Below are 19,472 nucleotides of genomic sequence, written 5' to 3' on the forward strand. Positions count from 1 at the left end.
ACTATGTCTTGCTATATAAAGCAACTTGAGCATCTTCAAATCTCCGTATCTGAGGAGGTGGTTCCTGGAACCGATGTTCACAGACACTGGGGGATGACTGTAGAGTGGTATTCTCAAACAAGAAAGAACTCGAGGAGCATGCCAAAAGTTCCCATCACGGGTAAAATATCCCTATTTTTCTTGATGCCAACAAACAAGTGCAGAGGCTGTGGTAGAAGGAATGCTGATGAACATATATCTGTAATTAAGACAAACTAACTGTGAGACTCATTTTATAAACCAAGTTATATAACTCAACTAGGAGAGGAAGTAAAAGATGTAAATACTCTCTTCTTTATCTTTCCTAGCAGTGAGTCAACTGAGACTGTTTAAAATTACAACATGAGTTAAAAACAAAACAAACAACAACAAAAACACACACAAAAAACCCCACCAAACAGTAATGACAACCTGCATTTTTTTTTTTTTTGCTAAATCTTATAAGAATTTAATATTTCAAGCTCAGTAAATCCTTCAAGTTTCCCTTTAATATCTTGCTAACTGTTCAAGTAAATTTAAATTCAATACCTTGTATATACAATGTGCAGTATATTTTATAAAATGACTTTGACAGTTTCCTTTTATTTACAATGGGCTCCAATTAAAAAAAACAAAAAACAAATGACCAGGATAAGAATGGCTCAAGAAGAAAGTACAAATGACTCCAATGCATAAAAACATACTCAACCTCATTCTTACGAAGAAAAACATAAATTACTGGTCAGATCTAGCAATATTTACTTATCAAATTAGCAAAGATTTAAAAAAGACGGGTAACAAGAAGTACTGAGGGTCAAGGTGGGGAGCAGTGCCATGCACTCTTGGATGGTAACAATGTTACAGTTTCCAAGAAGGGCCACTTAGCAAATTTTACCAGAACCAAAGTGCTTCTTTTAGTAACTTATTCTCTAGACATGTTTGCCCAAGTGTTTCATTCAAAGTTATCCATCGCAACTTTGTTCAGAGTTGCAAACAGCTGGAAACAATCAACTATCCACCAATCCAGTACAACACTGTATAGTTATAAAAGATAAACATGAACTTCTAGAATAATCTGCAGGATGCAGAAAGGCAAGGCCACTCTGAACTTCAGGGAAGCAAGGATTAGAAGTTTCAGTCATATGAGTTCATTACCTGGTCATAACAAATAAGTCAGTGTTTTGTTTTGTTTTAAGAAACAGTTGCTAAGGGGCAATCAATATTTGGTTCTCTTATATAGGTCATATAACATATTTTAAGATTATATTCAGAATTTAACCCTGCCTTGAATGGAGGGGATTCCCCGGTGGCTCAGCAGTGAAGAATCTGCTTACAATACAGGAGACATGGGTTCAATCCCTGGGTCAGGAAGATCCCCTGGAGGAGGGCATGGCAACCCACTCCAGTATTCTTGCCTGGAGAATCCCATGGACAAAGGAGCCTGGTGGGCTATAGTACATAGGGTTGCAAAGAGTCAGGCATATCTGAAGCGACAGAGCACTCATGCACACATGCCTTGAATGGAGTGTAACTATAGTAGGTGTCAGCAAACTTATATAAGCATATATATATATATATATATATATATATATTTATATTTACATTTGAGAAGGGGACGACAGAGGATGAGATGGCTGGATGGCATCACTGACTCGATGGACGTGAGTCTGGGTGAACTCCGGGAGCTGGTGATGGACAGGGAGGCCTGGCATGCTGCGATTCATGGGGTCGCAAAGAGTCGGACACGACTGAGCGACCGAACTGAACTGAACACGTACATAAGCAAGCTTAGCAAGGACCAGACACTAAATATTTCAGACTTGCAAGCAGGTCATGGTCATGTGGTCTCTGTTGCACTATTCCACTGCCATTATTTTTTGCAAAAACAGCCACAGACAATACATAAATGAATGGATGTGCCTGTGTTCCAATAAAACTTTATTTATAAAACCAGGCAGTGATGGATTGGGCCACAGAGGTGGCCAATAGTTTGTTAACCACTGACCTACAGAAACCAAAGCCTTAATTATCATCTTCTACATCTAAAATAAGTTAGCATTTTTTTTCTTCTAATGCAGAAAAGAATTAACGACAGATATCTCCCCCAAAAAGTGATGTTTTTCAACATCATACTGATATTTCAAGCAAGTCTTTGTTGAATATGCTCCAGTCACACTGGCTGGAACTTTTCATTCCTCGAACTTGTCACCACTTTAGGAGCTCTGCACTTGCTGACTCTTTGGCCTGGAAGAACGACTCTCAGACCTTTGCTTGCTGTCTGTCAGTTCTCAAGCTATGGATTTTCCCTGGCCGGTGTGACTAAGTAACCCTTGCCCCACATCAAGCTTTAACGCATCACTGGTTTTACTTATTCAAGGTGATAAAATGCTATCTTTAAGTGATTTACGGCCTTGTTCATTTGCATGCGGTCTGTTTTCCATAGTGAGAAGATGAATCCCTTAGGCTCTGGCACTTCCGGTGTCTCTTTCACTAGAATCCCCTCCCCTAACCCTACCGACATATTGTTAGTTGTTCTGTTTGTTGCTAAAGCCTCATCAGCTCTTATAGGCCTGTGACAACACGCAATTCTCCTTGAAACAGTGTTGACCAAATATTGCAGACCTGTTCCCATTGATTCACTCTTTCTACAACTATTTACTAAGTCCCTAGTATGTGCCAGACACTGTTCCGTACTATGGGGATTCATCAGTCAACACAACTCAAGGAGCCCTGCCCTTGAGAGGTTTATATTCTAGCAGAAGTGGAAGGCAATGATGAACAGTATATAAGAAAATTATACAATATTAGAAAGTTATCAGCACTTTGGAAAAACCAGAAAGTACAGCAGGGAGGCAGGGAGACCCTCACTGTGCAGGCGACATTAGAGCAAAGACTTGTAGGAGGTGAGGCAGTTGGCCACGTGGATCCCGGGAGATAAACCTCTATGTGATCCATATGAAAGGCCATGCAGCATCCCTGTGGCGAGAGCAGGCCTGGCGCGCACAAGATTGAACAAGGAGGCGGGGATGGTTAGAGCAGAGATACGAAGGGAGAGATGATGTAAGAGAGGGAGGGAGACCGTTTGTGTTCGCTTTGTAGGACATCCACCGTAAGGATTTAGGATTTACCTGAGGGAAACTTGAGTTGCGGGGGGGGGGGGGGGGCAGTGGGGAGAGGGAGAACTGGGCTGCAGAGATGCAGATTTTGAGCGGAGAGATGCCTTTTCAGATACGTTACATGTGAGATGTTTTCTAGACATCCAAACGGAGATTCTGAGCAACCTGCTTCTGGAGTTCAGGACAGAGGTCTAGCTTGGAGACACATATCTGTTGCCATAGAGACCATCCTGAAAGCCAGGAGACAGACAAGATCACCAGGAGAGCATAGACTGATAAGAAAAGATGACCGGGAGTTGGGCACTGGGACAGATTGGGGTGAAGGGGCGGGAGGAGACGAGGAACCTCTAGGGAGCCTGAGCAGAGCCTTCCAAAGAGCTTTCGGTGAGATAGGAAGGAAGCCTAGAGATAGGGGTTTCAGATGCCAAGTGAGGGAAGTGTTTTCGAAGAGGCAGCATCCACCCCATCAAAGCTGCTGAGGGGTCAAGGATGGTGAGGACTGAGGACAGGCAACTGGCTGGGGCAGGATGAAGGTCACGGGCACCCCTAGGAGCAGTTCACACAGGTGAGCTCAATAAGGAGAGGAGGGGTGAGCTCAAAAGTTTTGTTTTCTTTGCGGATTTTCAACGATGGGAGACGGTGCGTTTTTGTGCAGATGGGGATCATCTAATAGAAAGTGAAGCACTGATTACATGGAGATGGAGGAAAAACTAGTGGAATCGAGTTCTGGGAAGGGCCAGGGTGTAAGAGGTGGGCTGGGATTCAGACAGGAGCATCAGGTATGGGAACAGATTCGGACAGGTGGGTTACAGAGTGTGAAACTCTAAGGATGTTTTCCTTGGACTGCTTCGATTTTCTCAGGGAAGCGGGAAGCAAGCAGTGAAGATAGTAGGAAGGAGATGTTGGGGTGTGTGGCAAGAGAAGACATGAAGAACTCAGGCAAATGGAAAAGCAGATCAACAAAAGACAGTCTGATTACTCCTCAGCACCAAGGGCCCTGCCCAGATCTCAGTCTTAAAGATTAGAAGACACTTTCAGAGGATTAGTAATTGTCTTGAAGGCAAGGTTCAATTACTCATTATCTGTTTTTGTCAACCTCTCCCATAAGCATAGGACTTTCCTGGTGGCTCAGAGGGTAAAGAATCCGTCTACAGTGTAGGAGACCTGGGGTTCGATCCCTGGGTTGGGAAAATCCCCTGGAGGAGGGCATGGCAACCCACTCCAGTATTCTTGCCTGGAGATTCCCCATGGACAGAGGAGCCTGGTGGGCTACAGTCCATAGGGTCGAAAAGAGTCGGACATGACTAACCGATTAAGCACACACCCATAAGCACAAATTTAGATACTTTGCAGGGATGGAGTGAAACAAATGTTAACATTTACATCTCAGGAAAAGGACTTCCCAAGAGATAACAGCCACAGCAGTAACACTGCTATTCTAGATCTGAAACAGGGGGAAATGGTCAATGGAGAGAGCTATTAAATGTTACCCCAAACCTACTGCTGGAATTGGGAGTCTTTTCCAATAGCCTCCAGTTTTGTTACCTAAATCCTCGCTCACAGAGTCATGAGAAAGGGCCGGGAGACAGGTGCTGCCCAGAGGGCAGCAAAAGCAGTGCCTTTCTGTCCTGACACAGAACTGACGGAGAAGCTTGCCGAGGACAGACTTCACGACATTGGATGACAAACCTCCCAAGCAAATCAAGGCAGTGGCGGAGGCTCCAGGAAAGAGGAGATGACGCCAAGACAGAAAGTCAATGGAGGCAGGGAAATCCTTTAGGGGAGACCAAGCACAGCGCAGCACACTTTGGCTAAAGCTGTTGCGCAACCCATCTCCACAGGAAAGACAACATTTTATGACGGTGCAATGTTTAAATAATCAACACGGAGCAGCTCGCTGGCCACTCACACTGTCAGTTATGAAGCTTTCAACTGCTAATGAGGCTGATGCACATATAAGGCATCAGAAGTTCATCTGCAATAGAATTCATTTATAAAAATAAGTTTATTTATGAAATTCTTATTGAGGAAATTTAATTTTACTTAAATTTTATTCAGCAAAATTAAAGACAATTTAATTGATAGTAAATAAATTATCAAATTATTATTAAATAATATATTTATTACTAAAGAAATTTGTTGTTGCTGCTGCTCAGTCTCTATGTCATGTCCAACTCCATGACCCCATGGACTGCAGCACGCCAGGCTCCTCTGTCCTCCACTACCTCCCACAGTTTGCTCAAATTCATGTCCATTGAGCCGGTGATGCTATCTAACCATCTCATCTTCTGCCACCCCTGTCTCCTGTTGTCTGCAGTCTTTCCCAGCTGTACTATTAAGCAAATAAATAGTAAATTTATAAAAAATTCTTTATAAAAATTATTTCATTGAGCAATATATATTGTATTTTATTTGCTCAATGGAAACAAAACTTATCATCCATGAAGTGCACCGTATGTACCACTTAGGTGCTTATTAAATGACATCAGGAGCTCTCTAAGATGATTCTTTCAAAGATACATGACATTCACCTTGTCCAGATGGTCTTTGGATTAAAATGAAATGTTTCTAAATCGAAAGTCATCTAGATACTCACAATCTGCACAAACCAACCAAACAAGAAGTCATTAAAGATCTTGCCACTTCAAGCTTAGTTCTGCCAGCAACTTTTAAATATTTTATGTAAGAACACAAACTTCTTGGATAATTTTGTCCTTGGAGTTGTAAGAAGGGCTGCCTGAGGACCTCTCAGCTGCTGCTGGAGGGAACATGAACCAGACGAGCTCTCTGGAAAACTGACTCCATCTGCTAAATCTAAACATACACAAAGCCTAAGACCCAGGAATTCCACTCCTGGACATGTACTTTACAGCCCCCAGTTGGAAACAAGCAATAGCCTAGTGACAGCAGACTGGACAAGCTTCGGCACACTCATCAACCAAAATAAAAAGCACCACAACATGTAACATGAATGAATCTCATAGACCTAATGAGGGACAAAGGAAACCACATACAAACGGTGCATAATAAATGATAACATTCACCAAAGCTTCAAAAACAGGCCAGACCAATCCATGCGGCCAGAGATCAGCAGAGTGGTCAACCACGGGGGCAGGGGAGGGGCATGAACCAGAAGGGACCGGGGGAGTGGACACTGAGGCTGGTAATTTTCTGTTTCTTGACTTGGGTGCCGATCACATAACTGTATTCACTCTGAAAACTTCTGGAGTCATACACTTGTGATATGTGTACTTCTCTGTTGTTATGCTTCAGATAAAGTTTTCTGGGGGAAAAAAAAAGCTGCTCAAAAATTCAGCTGCTGACCTTTTAAGCAACAGAGTATAAAAGCAATAATTTGGTTTTTCTGTTTACTGTGCTCTGAAAAATAATTTTCTATATGAAAAAAATTGCTTTCACTGAAATATAAGCTTTCCTGAAAGGGGAAAATCAATATTTAAAGGCTTACACATTTATGGTATAAAATGAGGATATAAATGACCCTTACATTCATTCTGCAGTTAACAAACAACCTTTCTCAATATCAACTTACCTGAGTTGCTTTGCATAGCTGAGTTCAATCTCTGTCCTCTCCTTTACAAATTTGATGTATTTCTCAAGAATATCAATTCCCCACTGTGTGTGTTTTTCTAAGTTGTCAAATTGATCCTGTTAATAAAAAAAAAACAAAGGCAGAGCTTGTAATCTTTCTCTGTGATTAACATAATTTCAGTGCACAGTTCTCTCAACAATATATCAGTACGTAGAAAGCAGTTCTAACATTTTCCATGATTGTACTTGGGTGCTTTTTCGTTGAGCAATTTTAAATCAACATTACCAAATTTGGTTTGAAAACTGCCTGAGATATTGAACTCTGACCCATCCGTTCACGTTCCCTATTTCTGTTTAGAAACGTGGTGTTTGGATATATTTAATGTATTGGCGCAAAGCAGAGTGTCTTCTGCAGATACCAAAAACTGAGACATGAAACACACTCCCGAGTTAACTCAGCCACACTCTTAGCCCCTTAAGGGTCATTTGCGAGTTAACTTTCAACATAAGCTCACTGAAATTTGGGGCAAAGAAATGGGAGAGAGAAGAGTTACAAAATAAGAGTTCAAACAAATAAAATGACTCACATGGACTCTATTCAACATTCACCCATGCGTCAAGCCTACCGTGTGGGGCAGGTATGGTGACTGGGGCTGGGGAACCAAGAATAAAAATATAGCCCCAATGTGCCGAGTGCCTTGAGAACAGCAGTCTGGAAGAGTGAGAACAGGTAGGTATTCCAGCCACAGCTAATGCAAAGGCAGGGAGAGGAATCAGGTGGACTGGTCTTGCTAGAGCCCAAGGTGGGGGTAGGATGCAAGGGAACGAGTGGCAGTGGCTGATGGAACCAGAGGGGCCCGGCTGAATCACCCAGGGCCTTGAATGCCGAGTTAAGGTGCTCAGACTCTCTGGTGGGCACCAGTGAGCCACTGAACGGCTTACAAATGGAGGGGCACTGCCAGAGATACATTTAGCATCACCAGGAGCTGGAAGTCAGGGGACTGTTCAGTAATCCAAAGGCAAAAAACCAGGAGCAGAGGGAAGGAGTCTACAGATCATGAGCAAAGAATCAGCGAGGATGCAAACGATTACATTTAGAATGCATGAACGAGGACCTAATGTACAGCCCAGGGAACTATATTCAGAATGCTGGGATAAATCATAATGGAAAAGAATGTTTAAAAATGCATTGAAAAGATTATAAGAAAAGAATATACATATGTGTATAACTCAGACACTTTGCTATACTGCAGAGATTGGCACAACACTAAATCAACTGTACTTCAATTAGAAGGGCTTCCCTGGTGGTTCACATGGTAAAGAATCTGCCTGCAATGCCGAAGACCTGGGTTCAATCCCTGGGTCGGGAAGGTCCCCTGGAGAAGGGAATGGCCACCCACTCCAGTATTCTTGCCTGGAGAATTCCATGGAGGGAGGAGCCCGGTGGGCTACAGTCCATGGGCTCGCACCACTGAGCTCAAACTCAGCTAGCCTTCATGACAGATTAGATGGAGAGTTGGAAGGGATGTGGAGGGGAGAATCCTAGGGTGGCTGCTTGGTTCTGCTTCATGGAACCCTAACTCAACAAATCACTTCACCCCAAACTGCCGCCCCTCTGCCTGTCTTCTCCATGAAGCAGAACTCGGCCCCACACAACAGTTGGAGAAACGACGTAAGAAATTCAGGTTTTCTTGGACGTCCCTGGTGGGGTACAGTGAATAAGAATCCACCTGCCAATACAGGGGACATGGGTTCGAGCCGTGGTCTGGGAAGATGCCACATGCCAGCAGGGCAACTAAGCCAACTCCACAACCACTGAGCTTGTGTCCTAGAGCCCGTGAGCTGCAACCACTGAAGCCCATGCGCCTAGACCTGTGCTCTGCAACAAGAGAAGTTGCCACAAGGAGAAGCTGGTGCGCAAAACAGAGTGGCCCCCACTCTCCCCAGCTAGATGAAGCCCATGCAGAGCAGCGAAGACCCAGCATAACCGAAAAGAATTAATTAAAAAAAAAAGGAAATTCAGGTTTTCTTTTACTAGAATGTTTTCTAATTGAAAATTAGCACTGTAAAATGTTTATCTCCATACCTAATAATGTTTACTGTTACCACAAAAAAACTGAGTGAAAGAAAGTGAAAGTCACTCAGTCGTGTCCTACTCTTTGAGACCCCATGGACCGTACTGTCTGTGGAATTCTCCAGGCCAGAATACTGGAGTGGGAGAAGCCTTCCCTTCTCCAGGGGATCTTCCCAACCCAGGGATCAAACCCAGGTCTCCCTCATTGCAGGCGGATTCTTTATCAGCTGAGCCACCAAAAATCAAGGACCAATATTAAAGACTTTCACTGATTCCTGGTCCCCGAGAATAGATTTCACAAACTGAGACTTCACTGCTCAAGAAGGTTATTTATGTTACCTCTAAGGACAAGGATGGTCAGGCAAATTTAAAGTGTAAACAAGACTGTATATCTCTTTAAAGTACTGCAGAGAACAAATATACAAACAGTTCAAGTAATGATTGCAATCGTTCCTAGTTATTCAGAGGCTTCTTTTATTTTTAATTAGCTGTTTTATTTTATTCTTTATTTTGGCTGCTCTGGGTCTTCGTCGAGGTGCATCAAGGCTTCTCTAGTTGCAGGGCTTGTGGACTTAATTACCCCACAGCATGTGGGATTTTAATTCCCCAACTAGGGATCAAATCTGTGTCCCCCACATTGGAAGCTGGATTCTTAACCACTGGACCACCAGGGAATTCCCAGAGCAAGGCTACTTTAAAGCTTTCTGCTAATCAGTAAACCGTTGTTAATACAGTTTTACAATGACCTTATTTATTTAACTCTTTTTCATACCCCTCCCTCCATTTGAGACCCCTCTCTCTGTATAATTTCTACCACCAGAGCCTTACTTTTTTTTTTTTTCACCCATGCTACAGGGCATGTGGGATCTTAGTTCCCTGACCAGGGATCAAACCCACACCCCCTGCGTTGGAAGCATGGAGTCAACCACTGGACCATCAGGGAAGTCCCCAGCCTTACTATTTTTAAAGGTATAGATGTTTCCTCAAAATCTTACTAAGATCATCTGCTCTTAGATTTCACCCTTGTCCTGCTAACAACCAAATTTCCTACTTTTCCTTACTATATTATTTTGCAATTCTTTTCAGCACTAATGTGTACAATATAAAGCAATAGCTTTTGAGATCAAAAAACTTAAAAAAAAAAATTTACACTTGAATTGAGCCTACCTTAAAAATTACTGGCCTCAAACCAACAATATGTTTTCAATAAAGTTATCTCTATTCAAGACCATTCTGCAAGCTATAATAAAGCACTTACTAAAATAAGTGTCCAAATGGGATAGAAGATCTTAATAATAATAATAAAAAAAAAAACCTGACTCAGTAACCAACTAGCACTTGCTCATGAATATAGCATAGTTCTTTTTTCTGCTATATTACAACACCTCAGTGATGCAAGACTCTACTGTTGCTGTCACATGGATGGCCGCAACATGGACTTTCTGACAGCAGCTACAAGAAAATTCAAAACAGATGAAAAACCAATCAACCCACTTACATTCTTGATGAAAATGTGGAAAACTTAATGGGAAAAAAAAAAACCCCAAAACCCTCCAGATCTTAAAAAGACTCTTTTATGAACAAATATTGTATGTGGTATTTTTCAAAATAGCCTTTACCACTTTGCAGATGGTACCATGATCAAAAATGAGTCCTTTCCATTTTCTGTGAATTATACTTGATTTAAAGAGCGGCAGGGAGAGAAAGAGAGAGATAAAATGTATCCTTTGCTGTTTGATGTCACATCGCAGCAGTTTTGAAGACTCCTTTCCCCTCTTAAAATTCATTAAAGACCCCAAAGAGCCTTTGCTCATCTTATTTTATCACATACGCATGTGTGTGTGTGTATCTGTGTACACACACACAGAGGCTGTGCTGGGTCTTAGCAGCAGCACACAGGACCTTTTTGCTGCAGGATGTGAAATCTAGTTCCCTGACTGGGGATCAAACCCAGACTCCTTGCATCAGGAGCGAGGAGTCTTACCCACTGGACCACCAGGCAAGTTCCTGTTTATCTGCTTTATAGCTATCAATATTTACTCTATCAGAAATTAAAAGTTGAAAGACTTAAAAAATATCAATTAATTTTAAAAGACAACAATAAATTTGTTGTATATTAATTTACCTAGCATATATATATATCTATATATATTATTTTTAGGCACTTTACTTCAAAAAAACACCCCCTCCCCCCACAAAAATTAGAAGTATGGTACTGTTTTACATGTCTACAAATCTCTTTAATGTCTGGTTTAATAGAAGACAGCTGGATTCTCATCTTCTTTCACATTCAGTCTGTTGTGGGTCCTTATTTTGGTGGAAGTATATAAAAAAATACAACTTAACCCAGATATGCAATGGTTAGAAAATAGAGGCATATTTCAATGTCCTTTCTAGATAATTGTGGATACCATACCCAAACTCAACAAATACTAGTTTCTTAAAGGCTAGCTGGAATGTGAAACTTGAAACCATGGCAATGAATTTTTCATACCAGTTACAATAAAATGCACTAGTCTGTCTTGCACTGTGAATGGATCTCTTACCTGGGCATGACTGCATTATGCTCTGGTCATTTGGAAATGTTATTTCACTTACTATGCAGATCTTCCAAGTGTCGACATGTTTCAATATAAACCATTTTAGAAACACACGTCTATATCATTACTGATCTTATCCGATGAGTCTTTAAGTATGTGGTAACAGTCAGGTCACAGTGGCAAGGACACATTTTCCAAAGCTTTAATTTCCACTTAAAAGCTGGGATTTTATCTTTAGCTACAAATATGGTCAGTTGTTTCCTTGAGGTGACAGGCTTGATTCATTCACTTTAGAGAAAATGTCTGCCAAATGCCCAAGAGTTCATCTGTTGATTGTTCTTTGAAGTAAAAACGACAGCCTATGATAAAAGTGGGCTTCCCTGGTGGATCAGTGGGAAAGCATCCACCTGTCAATGCAGGAGACTCAGATTCATTTCCCGGGTTGGGAAGATCCCCTGGAAAAGGAAATAGCAACCTGCTGTGGGATTCTTGCCTGGGAAATCCCATGGATAGAGGAGCCTGGTGGGCTACAGTCTGTGGGGTTGCAAAGAGCCAGACACGACGTAGGAGCCAAACAGCAGCAGCAGCATGACTGAAGCAGCTGAGCTGTGCTCAGTCACTCAAGTCGTGTCCGACTCTTTGCAACCCCACGGAGTGTAGCCCGCCAGGCTCCTCTGTCCATGGGGATTCTCCAGGCAAGTATGCACTGGAGTGGGTTACCATGCCCTCCTTCATTTGGTCTTCCATGGTTTCCCTCATTGCAGGGCAGATTCTTTACTGTCTGAGCCACCAGGGAAGTCCAAGAATACTGGAGTGGGTAGCCTATCTCTTCTCCAGGGAAATTTCCCAACCAAGGAGTTGAACCAGGGTCTCCTGCATTGCAGGCAGATTCTTTTTCAGCTGAGCTACCTGGGAAGGCCCCTGATAAAAGCAGCTAGTCCAGCTCAAAATACAATCACTTAAGTATTCTGGATTAAGTATTCTTAATACTTTAATATACTGGTTTAATTACTTAATACTTTAATATCTGGTTTAAGTATTCTGGTTCCTATCTTGCCACACTATTAAAAAGATGAATGATGTATATTCAAACATTGAGATTTAATAAAATCATTCATCTTTACTGTTTCATCAAAGACATTTAAAAATAAAACTGATTTTTTTTTTCTTTAAACAGGCAATGATGAGAATACAATAACCACTACCACAATTTGGAGCCAGCACCCTGATTCCTGCTAAGCCACCAGTCATCTTACCCACCACTGCTTTTGTATCATTAGTGCAAATGCCCACACGGTGAAAAAGACAATGTCTTAGTATCATTATGAAAATAGTTTTGACCTCGTGCACTCCACGAGAGGGTTTCTGGAACCTCCAGAGGTTCAGAGATGCACTTGAGGAACCTCTATCATATGACACATACCCTAAAATTTCACTTGAAAGCTTCATACTGCCAAAGACGAAGAAAGTCGGATAATGTAGGACCTAATGGAAAATGTTTAATTTATAAGTGTATACTATATACACACTCAACAAATAACTCCAAATTTGCCAAGAGAACTGCAAACGGATGTGTCCAAGTAACTGATTACAACCTGACAGGTACCTTTTCAGAATCCCCTTCCCCCTCCCCCCCCTCCCCCCTTCTCTTGAATTCTCATTGCTCCTTGAATTCTAATGAACCAAAGGCTCCTGGCAGGAGCTTTCAGCCACAAGGGGCCGAGTAAGCCGAAAAGACAAATGAGGAAAGTGCAACTGTATTAATCGGTATTTTACAATTATTTTTTCAGGTCTGGTTTTACGTCCTAGACTGTGATCAAGCTCCTTTATACCCTGAAGGTTGAACAATGAAATAAGCATGACCTCTAGCATTGGTTTAGGTCATGAAGTTATCGTCATCAGAGGTTCTAAAAAATCATGAAGTTTATTTATTTTTTTGTATTTTGGGTTTCTATTTTTTTTTTTTTTTTTGGCTCCACCATGTGGTATGCGTGACTTTAGTTCCCTGACCAGGGATTAGCATTGGGAGCGTGGAGTCTTAACCACTGGACCGCCATCAGTTCAGTCAGTTCAGTTCAGTTGCTCAGTCATGTCCGATTCTTCGAGACCCCACGAATCGCAGCACACCAGGCCTCCCTGTCCATCACCAACTCCCGGAGTTCACTCAGATTCACGTCCATCGAGTCAGTGATGCCATCCAGCCATCTCATCCTCTGTCATCCCCTTCTCCTCCTGACCCCAATCCCTCCCAGCATCAGAGTCTTTTCCAATGAGTCAGCTCTTCACATGAGGTGGCCAAAGTACTGGAGTTTCAGCTTCAGCATCATTCCCTCCAAAGAAATCCCAGGGCTGATTTCCTTCAGAATGGACTAGTTGGATCTCCTTGCAGTCAAGTCCCCAAATCATAAAGTTTAATACAAACAAAATTTGCCTTCCCATAGACCTACAATATAAACCCATCAGTCAGGGTGAAGACTGGTTTCTCTAGGTCAGATATAATGACTATTCTTGTTTACTCAAGAAGACTTCTGAAATCGGATTTTTTTTTTTTTTCAAATTATACCAAAGAACTAACACAGGAACTATGAGCACAAAAGCTATTTAAGATGAAGAGACCCATATCGGCCACAGTGAAGCTGTCTCCAAAGTACAGGTCAATTTTTAACACGATACTTCCTCTAATCAAAAAGGATATTAAACAGACACATCCAAAGCCAATCTAATAAGAAACTAAGTTGCCAAAGTCGCCTCTGTATAAATGGCGCAGACTGGAGAAAGGGTATCCAAAGGCAGCCCTCCTCCACACAGAAATGCGGAAATCCATCCCCTTGCCGGAAGTTACTTACTCAGGAAAGGGAATTATCCCCTCCTGTCAGTGGAGCACTTCCATGTGGTATCAAAACACTGTTTTAGGGTGCTCGAATTCTGTAAGAAACCCGCTTTCCTAAGGACTTGGGCGCCTTGAGAAGCACCTGATCCTGAACGGCTGTTTCTCTTTTGGCCGTGCCATGGGGCACACGAGATCTTAGTTCCCCAACCAGGGATCAAACGTGTGCCCCCTGTGGTGGAAACTAGGCGTCCTAACCACTGGACAGCCAGGGAAGTGCCCCAAATGGCTCTATTTCAACACAATCCCTTGGGATGATATTACCGGTGTTGGCGTCCTCTTCTCTTTGAGGGAAGTGTTAGAAGAGATTTGAAAAAAGACAGATACAGGTATATGTGTAACTGAATAATTTTGCTGGATCCCTGAAACTAACACAACATTGTTAACCTACTATTGTATGAGTCCCTAGTTGCTCAGTCATGTCCAACTCTTTGAGATCCCGTGGGCTGAAGCCCCCCAGGCCCCTCTGTCTATGGGATTTTCCAGGCAAGAATACTGGAGTGGGTAGCCATTCCCTTCTCCAGGGGATCTTCCTGACCCAGGGATCAAACCCAGGTCTCCTACATTGCAGGCAGATTCTTTACCGTCCGAGTCACCAGGGAAGCCCTGTTAATCTCCTATACTCCAATGTAAAATAAAAAAACTTTTAAAAGAGTGTCAGAGCAACCTAGATGTCTACCAACAGATGAATGGATAATGAAGTTGTGGTATATATATACAATGGAATATTATTCAGCCATAAAAAGGAACACATTTGAGTCAGTTTCAGTGAGGTAGATGAACCTAGAGCCTGTTTTATAGAGTGAAGTATAAGTCAGAAAGAGAAAAGCAAATATCATATATTAATGCATATACATGGAATCTAGAAAAATGGTACTGATGAATCTATTTGCAGGACAGGAATAGAGACACAGACACACAGAACCGAGAGGGGTCACAGCACTCAGCAGGGGAAGGAGAGCCGGGATGAACTGAGAGAGCAGCCATCGAACATACAGATTACCACGTGTAAAACAGCTAACGGGAAGTCACTGTGTAACAGGAACACAGCCTGGAACTCAGTGAGAACTAGAGCGGTAGAATGGAGTGGGAGGCAGGTTCAAGGGGGGAGGGGACAAATGTATACTTATGGCTGATTCGTGTTGTTCTGCGGCAGAAGCCAACACAATATTGTAAAGCAATTACCCTCCCATTAAAAATAAAATTTTTTAAAAAGTTACTACACACACACACACAAAATGTCAGAAGATATAGATTTACCCAGACTGAATGTAAGAAAAACTCACTTAAAAAGTTTTTAAAAATCCACTTGAGTCTGAATATTCAAGTGGTTGCATCTATAGAAAGAACAACAAAAAATTATAGAACTTTATAAACAAAAACGTGTCATCCAAAATACCATCTGCGACTCTATTTCTTGGATGTTTAACAAAGATTTCAATTCATTTCCTTGGACAAAGGAAGACTTGTCCTCATACATTAAATTAAAGGCAGAAATACCCCAAAATATAGGTTCAACGTAAAAGCTGTCAAACCTTGAAAGTGATGAAAAACCATTACCCAAAGTGACATCAGCGTTTGTCCACAGTAGATAAAACGTGAGAGACAGCATTAGAGGGTTTCTTTCAAGGAGCCAGATAGCCTTGTGTTTTGACAATACAGATTTTTGCAGATTCTGTCAAACCATATATACATCTGCTGATTCTGAAATGGGTCCAGTGAATTGGGGTGGTGCGGCTCCTTGGGTTGAGAATGCCTACTCAGGCAACAGCCTGTAACATAACTGACAAAATAGGGGCTCTGATGTGACAGGGTCATGGCTGGACAGTCAAGTTGGTACAACAGATTTTAATTAGGAAGGGAATGCATGCAAAACGAAAGGTTTTCCTGAACTTGCTGCTGGTGCTAAGTCGCTTCAGTCATGTTTGACTTTGTGCGACCCCATAAGACGGCAGCCCACCCGGCTCACCCGCCCCTGGGGTTCTCCAGGCAAGAACACTGGAGCGGGTTGCCATTTCCTTCTCCAATGCATGAAAGTAAAAAGTGAAAGTGAAGTCGCTCAGTCGTGTCTGATTCTTTGCGATCCCATGGACTACAGCCCACCAGGATCCTCCACCCATGGGATTTTCCAGGCAAGAGTACTGGAGTGGGGTGCCAATGCCTTCTCCGTTCCTGAACTTGAGATCTCCTTAAAAAGCAGGTCTAGGGATTCCCTCGTTGTCCAATAGCTAAGACTCTGTGCTTCCAATGCAGGGGACCTGGGTTCAATCTCTGGTCAGGGAACTGGATCCCACGTGCTGCAACTAAGAGTTTGCATGGTATAAGGGTGTATAATGCAAGCCGCCACTAAAAATTCTGGGTGCTGCAACTGAAAGAACCCACATGCCACAACGAAGATCAAAGATTCCACGTGCCACAACTAAGACCCACTGTAGCCAAATAAATAAACATTTAAAAACAAACAAGGAAGTCTACAGCATGTCAGAAAAAACAGGTACAAAGTTAGGTATATTTGCTATAATGAGTCACTGTTGTGAACTCTCTCTGTTACGAAAATGAAAATACTAAAGAATCACTCCATGTTCTTTCCAGCCAGTGCTCTGGAAACATGAAAGGTAAGGACATAAACACGAGATGAAAATACATGTTCAAGTCAAAAACAAAAACTGTAGCTGAAGTTTAAGAGGCAACAGCGTATGGGTGAAGTTATTGACATAAAGAATGTGGAAAGGCGCACAGTACATGAAAAGTTGCATCTTGGAATTTTTCTAACAATAATTACATTGTGTACAAAGGGCAGTAAGGAGGCTGGTGCTGGCTGGATGTACAACAAATTAAAGGCCCCAGAAAGCAGAGGACTCAGGCCAATGAATGAGGGGTGCCCTCGGCCAAGTGTAATGTGATTTTACCCTGCATCCTGAAATGAAAAGAGAAGGTAACAAATCATATGTGAGAAAAAGCACCCAAATTCTGACTGTTCTGGAGACCAAGCAGATGAGACTCGCAGGGGAATTTGCTCTGGAACATACTGCTTTAAGAAGCTGCAGTGAGCTTCCGGCCTATTTCAATGTTCTTAGAACACCTTAATCACTCTCTGCCCTCTTCTCTGTTCCTTTGGATACAGTAAAAGCAACAAACAAACAAAAACAGACATCTGTAACTACCCCAAACAGACTGCGTGAAAGAGATAGCAAAGAATAAGATTTTGAACGAAAAAACATTTCAAGGAGCTTTCACTATTTTTCATTAAAAAAAAGAAAAAAACACTAACTTTGTAAATAATATTTCATGGTTAATATATATATTTTTTTAATTGGAGGAAAATTGCTTTACAATTTGTGTTAAGTTTCTGCCTGTAAATGATATTTTTAATGGTACTCCTCCAGACAGACATTGTCAAATATTTAAGTAGAGGAAGAAAAGAATGAAGGGTGATGGGTAGGGTGGGCTAAATTAGGAGTTTGGGATTAACAGATACACACTACTGTATAGGGCTTCCCTGGTGGCTCGGAAGGTAAAGAATCCACCTGCAAATGCGGGAGACCTGGGGTTCGATCCCTGGGTTGGAAAGATCCCCTGGAGGGCGTGGCAACCCACTCCAGTGTTCTTGCCTGGAGAATCCCCATGGACTGTAGCCCGCCGGGCACCTCTGTCCATGGGTGTCTGAGAGTCACAAAGAGTCGGACACGACTAAGCAACTAAGCACTACTTGTATATAAAATAGACGAACAACAAGGACCTACTGTATGGCACTGGGAACTATACTCACTATTTTGTAATAACCTATAACTGAAAAGAATCTGAAAAAAAAATATATATATATATATAAAATCGAATCACTGCTCTGTATACCTGAAACTAACACAACATTGTAAATCAAGTATATTCAATGAAAGAAGGAAGGAAGGAAGGAAGGATGATGAAACTATAAAAACTAGGCTCAGAAAGCCGGGTCTAGCTTGAAATTGTAGTGGGCTGCATCAATGCTGATTGAAGATGGAAATTGTTCAGAGAACAAAACCTTGCTCTTTATAAGAAAAAAAAACGCTCTCCTTGTGACAGAACGCTGTCATTGCTTAGTCAAGTTTGTTAAGATGAACATTTTTAAAACAAACCCTCAGGATCATCGCCATCTGGCCTCGACCTGGAATGGAATCTTCTCATTCCTTTCCAGGTTTCTGTGCATCAGCTTGGACATGGAAGGCTGTCTAAATTCGAACTGGTTTCTTTCCTGGGCCGGCTCCCTCAGCAGGTCCAAGAGTTCAGTCCCCTCCCCCTCCTCCAGCTGGCCAGCCGTCCTCTGAGTCCTAGAGAACTCACTGTACCTCTCAAACGTCCCACACCATCCTCCACAGGTTTAAGACTAACCCAAGGGCAGAAGAAAAGAGGGAGAGGGAGAGAGGAGGAAACCACATTCTGAATACCAGGAGGAACTTTGAAGGCAGTCCAAACTCTAACGAAGAGCAAAGTATATAAACTAAACTTTTAATGAGAAGGAAAAAGCCAGATTTTAAAACTCTGACTTATTTCTAAACTCTATAAATTATTTCCAGGTGTGTGTGTGGGATTGGGCAGAATATTAGAGAAATACCATAGGGGAAAATTTTTGTTTAAGTCCTGGCACCTGAAACTTAGTTAACACCAATGAAAAAGAGTAAACGCGTAGCAATTAACTCACTTCCAATGTTAAGTAAAGACGGTTCAGGGACTTCCCTGGTGGTCCAGTGGTTAAGAATCCACCTTCCAGCATAGGGGTCACAGGTTCAATCTCTGGTCGGGAAACTTAAGATTGCACTTACCACCGAGCAACTAAGCTTGCATGCCACAACTAGAGAATTTTTGAGAGTCTGTTTTGCGACCAGGAGAGCTCTTATTTGTACGAAACAGGTTTAAAAATACAGAATAAAACATTTTTATTTCTGCTATTATTCACAACATCTGGTCCAAATACTACATATTTTTTAAATACTTAAGTTTAAAGAAGGCATGTTAGAAAAACTAATGAAAGACCCTGCATGATGAAGACCTGATGCATACAAATAAATAATAAAAAAGTATTTTAAGAAATATTAATTCATCTAGTGACACGCTTTACCCATGTGTCACACTTACTGTGATTAGTTTTATCTTCCATGGTAGAACCAGATTGTTATTACATTACATGATATATTTACTGTAGTTCCTTTCTAAATTTAAAAAAATCTGGAATTCCAAACACATCTGGTCCCAAAGGTTTTGGATAATGGGTGTCAGACCTAATTTGGGGAAATCAGTTGCTCAATAAGACA

General features: G+C 41.9%; 1 protein-coding gene across 12 annotated transcripts in view; it reads right to left on the reverse strand.

Annotated features, from left to right (window-relative positions):
* FNBP1 (formin binding protein 1) overlaps positions 1 to 19,472 on the reverse strand; it is a 135,841-nt gene that overhangs the window by 81,633 nt on the left and 34,736 nt on the right. For all 12 annotated transcript variants that reach the window (XM_061433820.1, XM_061433813.1, XM_061433810.1 and 9 more), the window contains exon 2: positions 6,685 to 6,800. In XM_061433820.1, coding sequence (XP_061289804.1) covers positions 6,685 to 6,800 — 116 coding nt within the window. The remainder of the gene's footprint in view (positions 1 to 6,684; positions 6,801 to 19,472) is intronic.

Source organism: Bos javanicus, chromosome 11 (genome assembly GCF_032452875.1).
Source record: "Bos javanicus breed banteng chromosome 11, ARS-OSU_banteng_1.0, whole genome shotgun sequence".
NCBI classification, from domain to species: domain Eukaryota; kingdom Metazoa; phylum Chordata; class Mammalia; order Artiodactyla; family Bovidae; genus Bos; species Bos javanicus.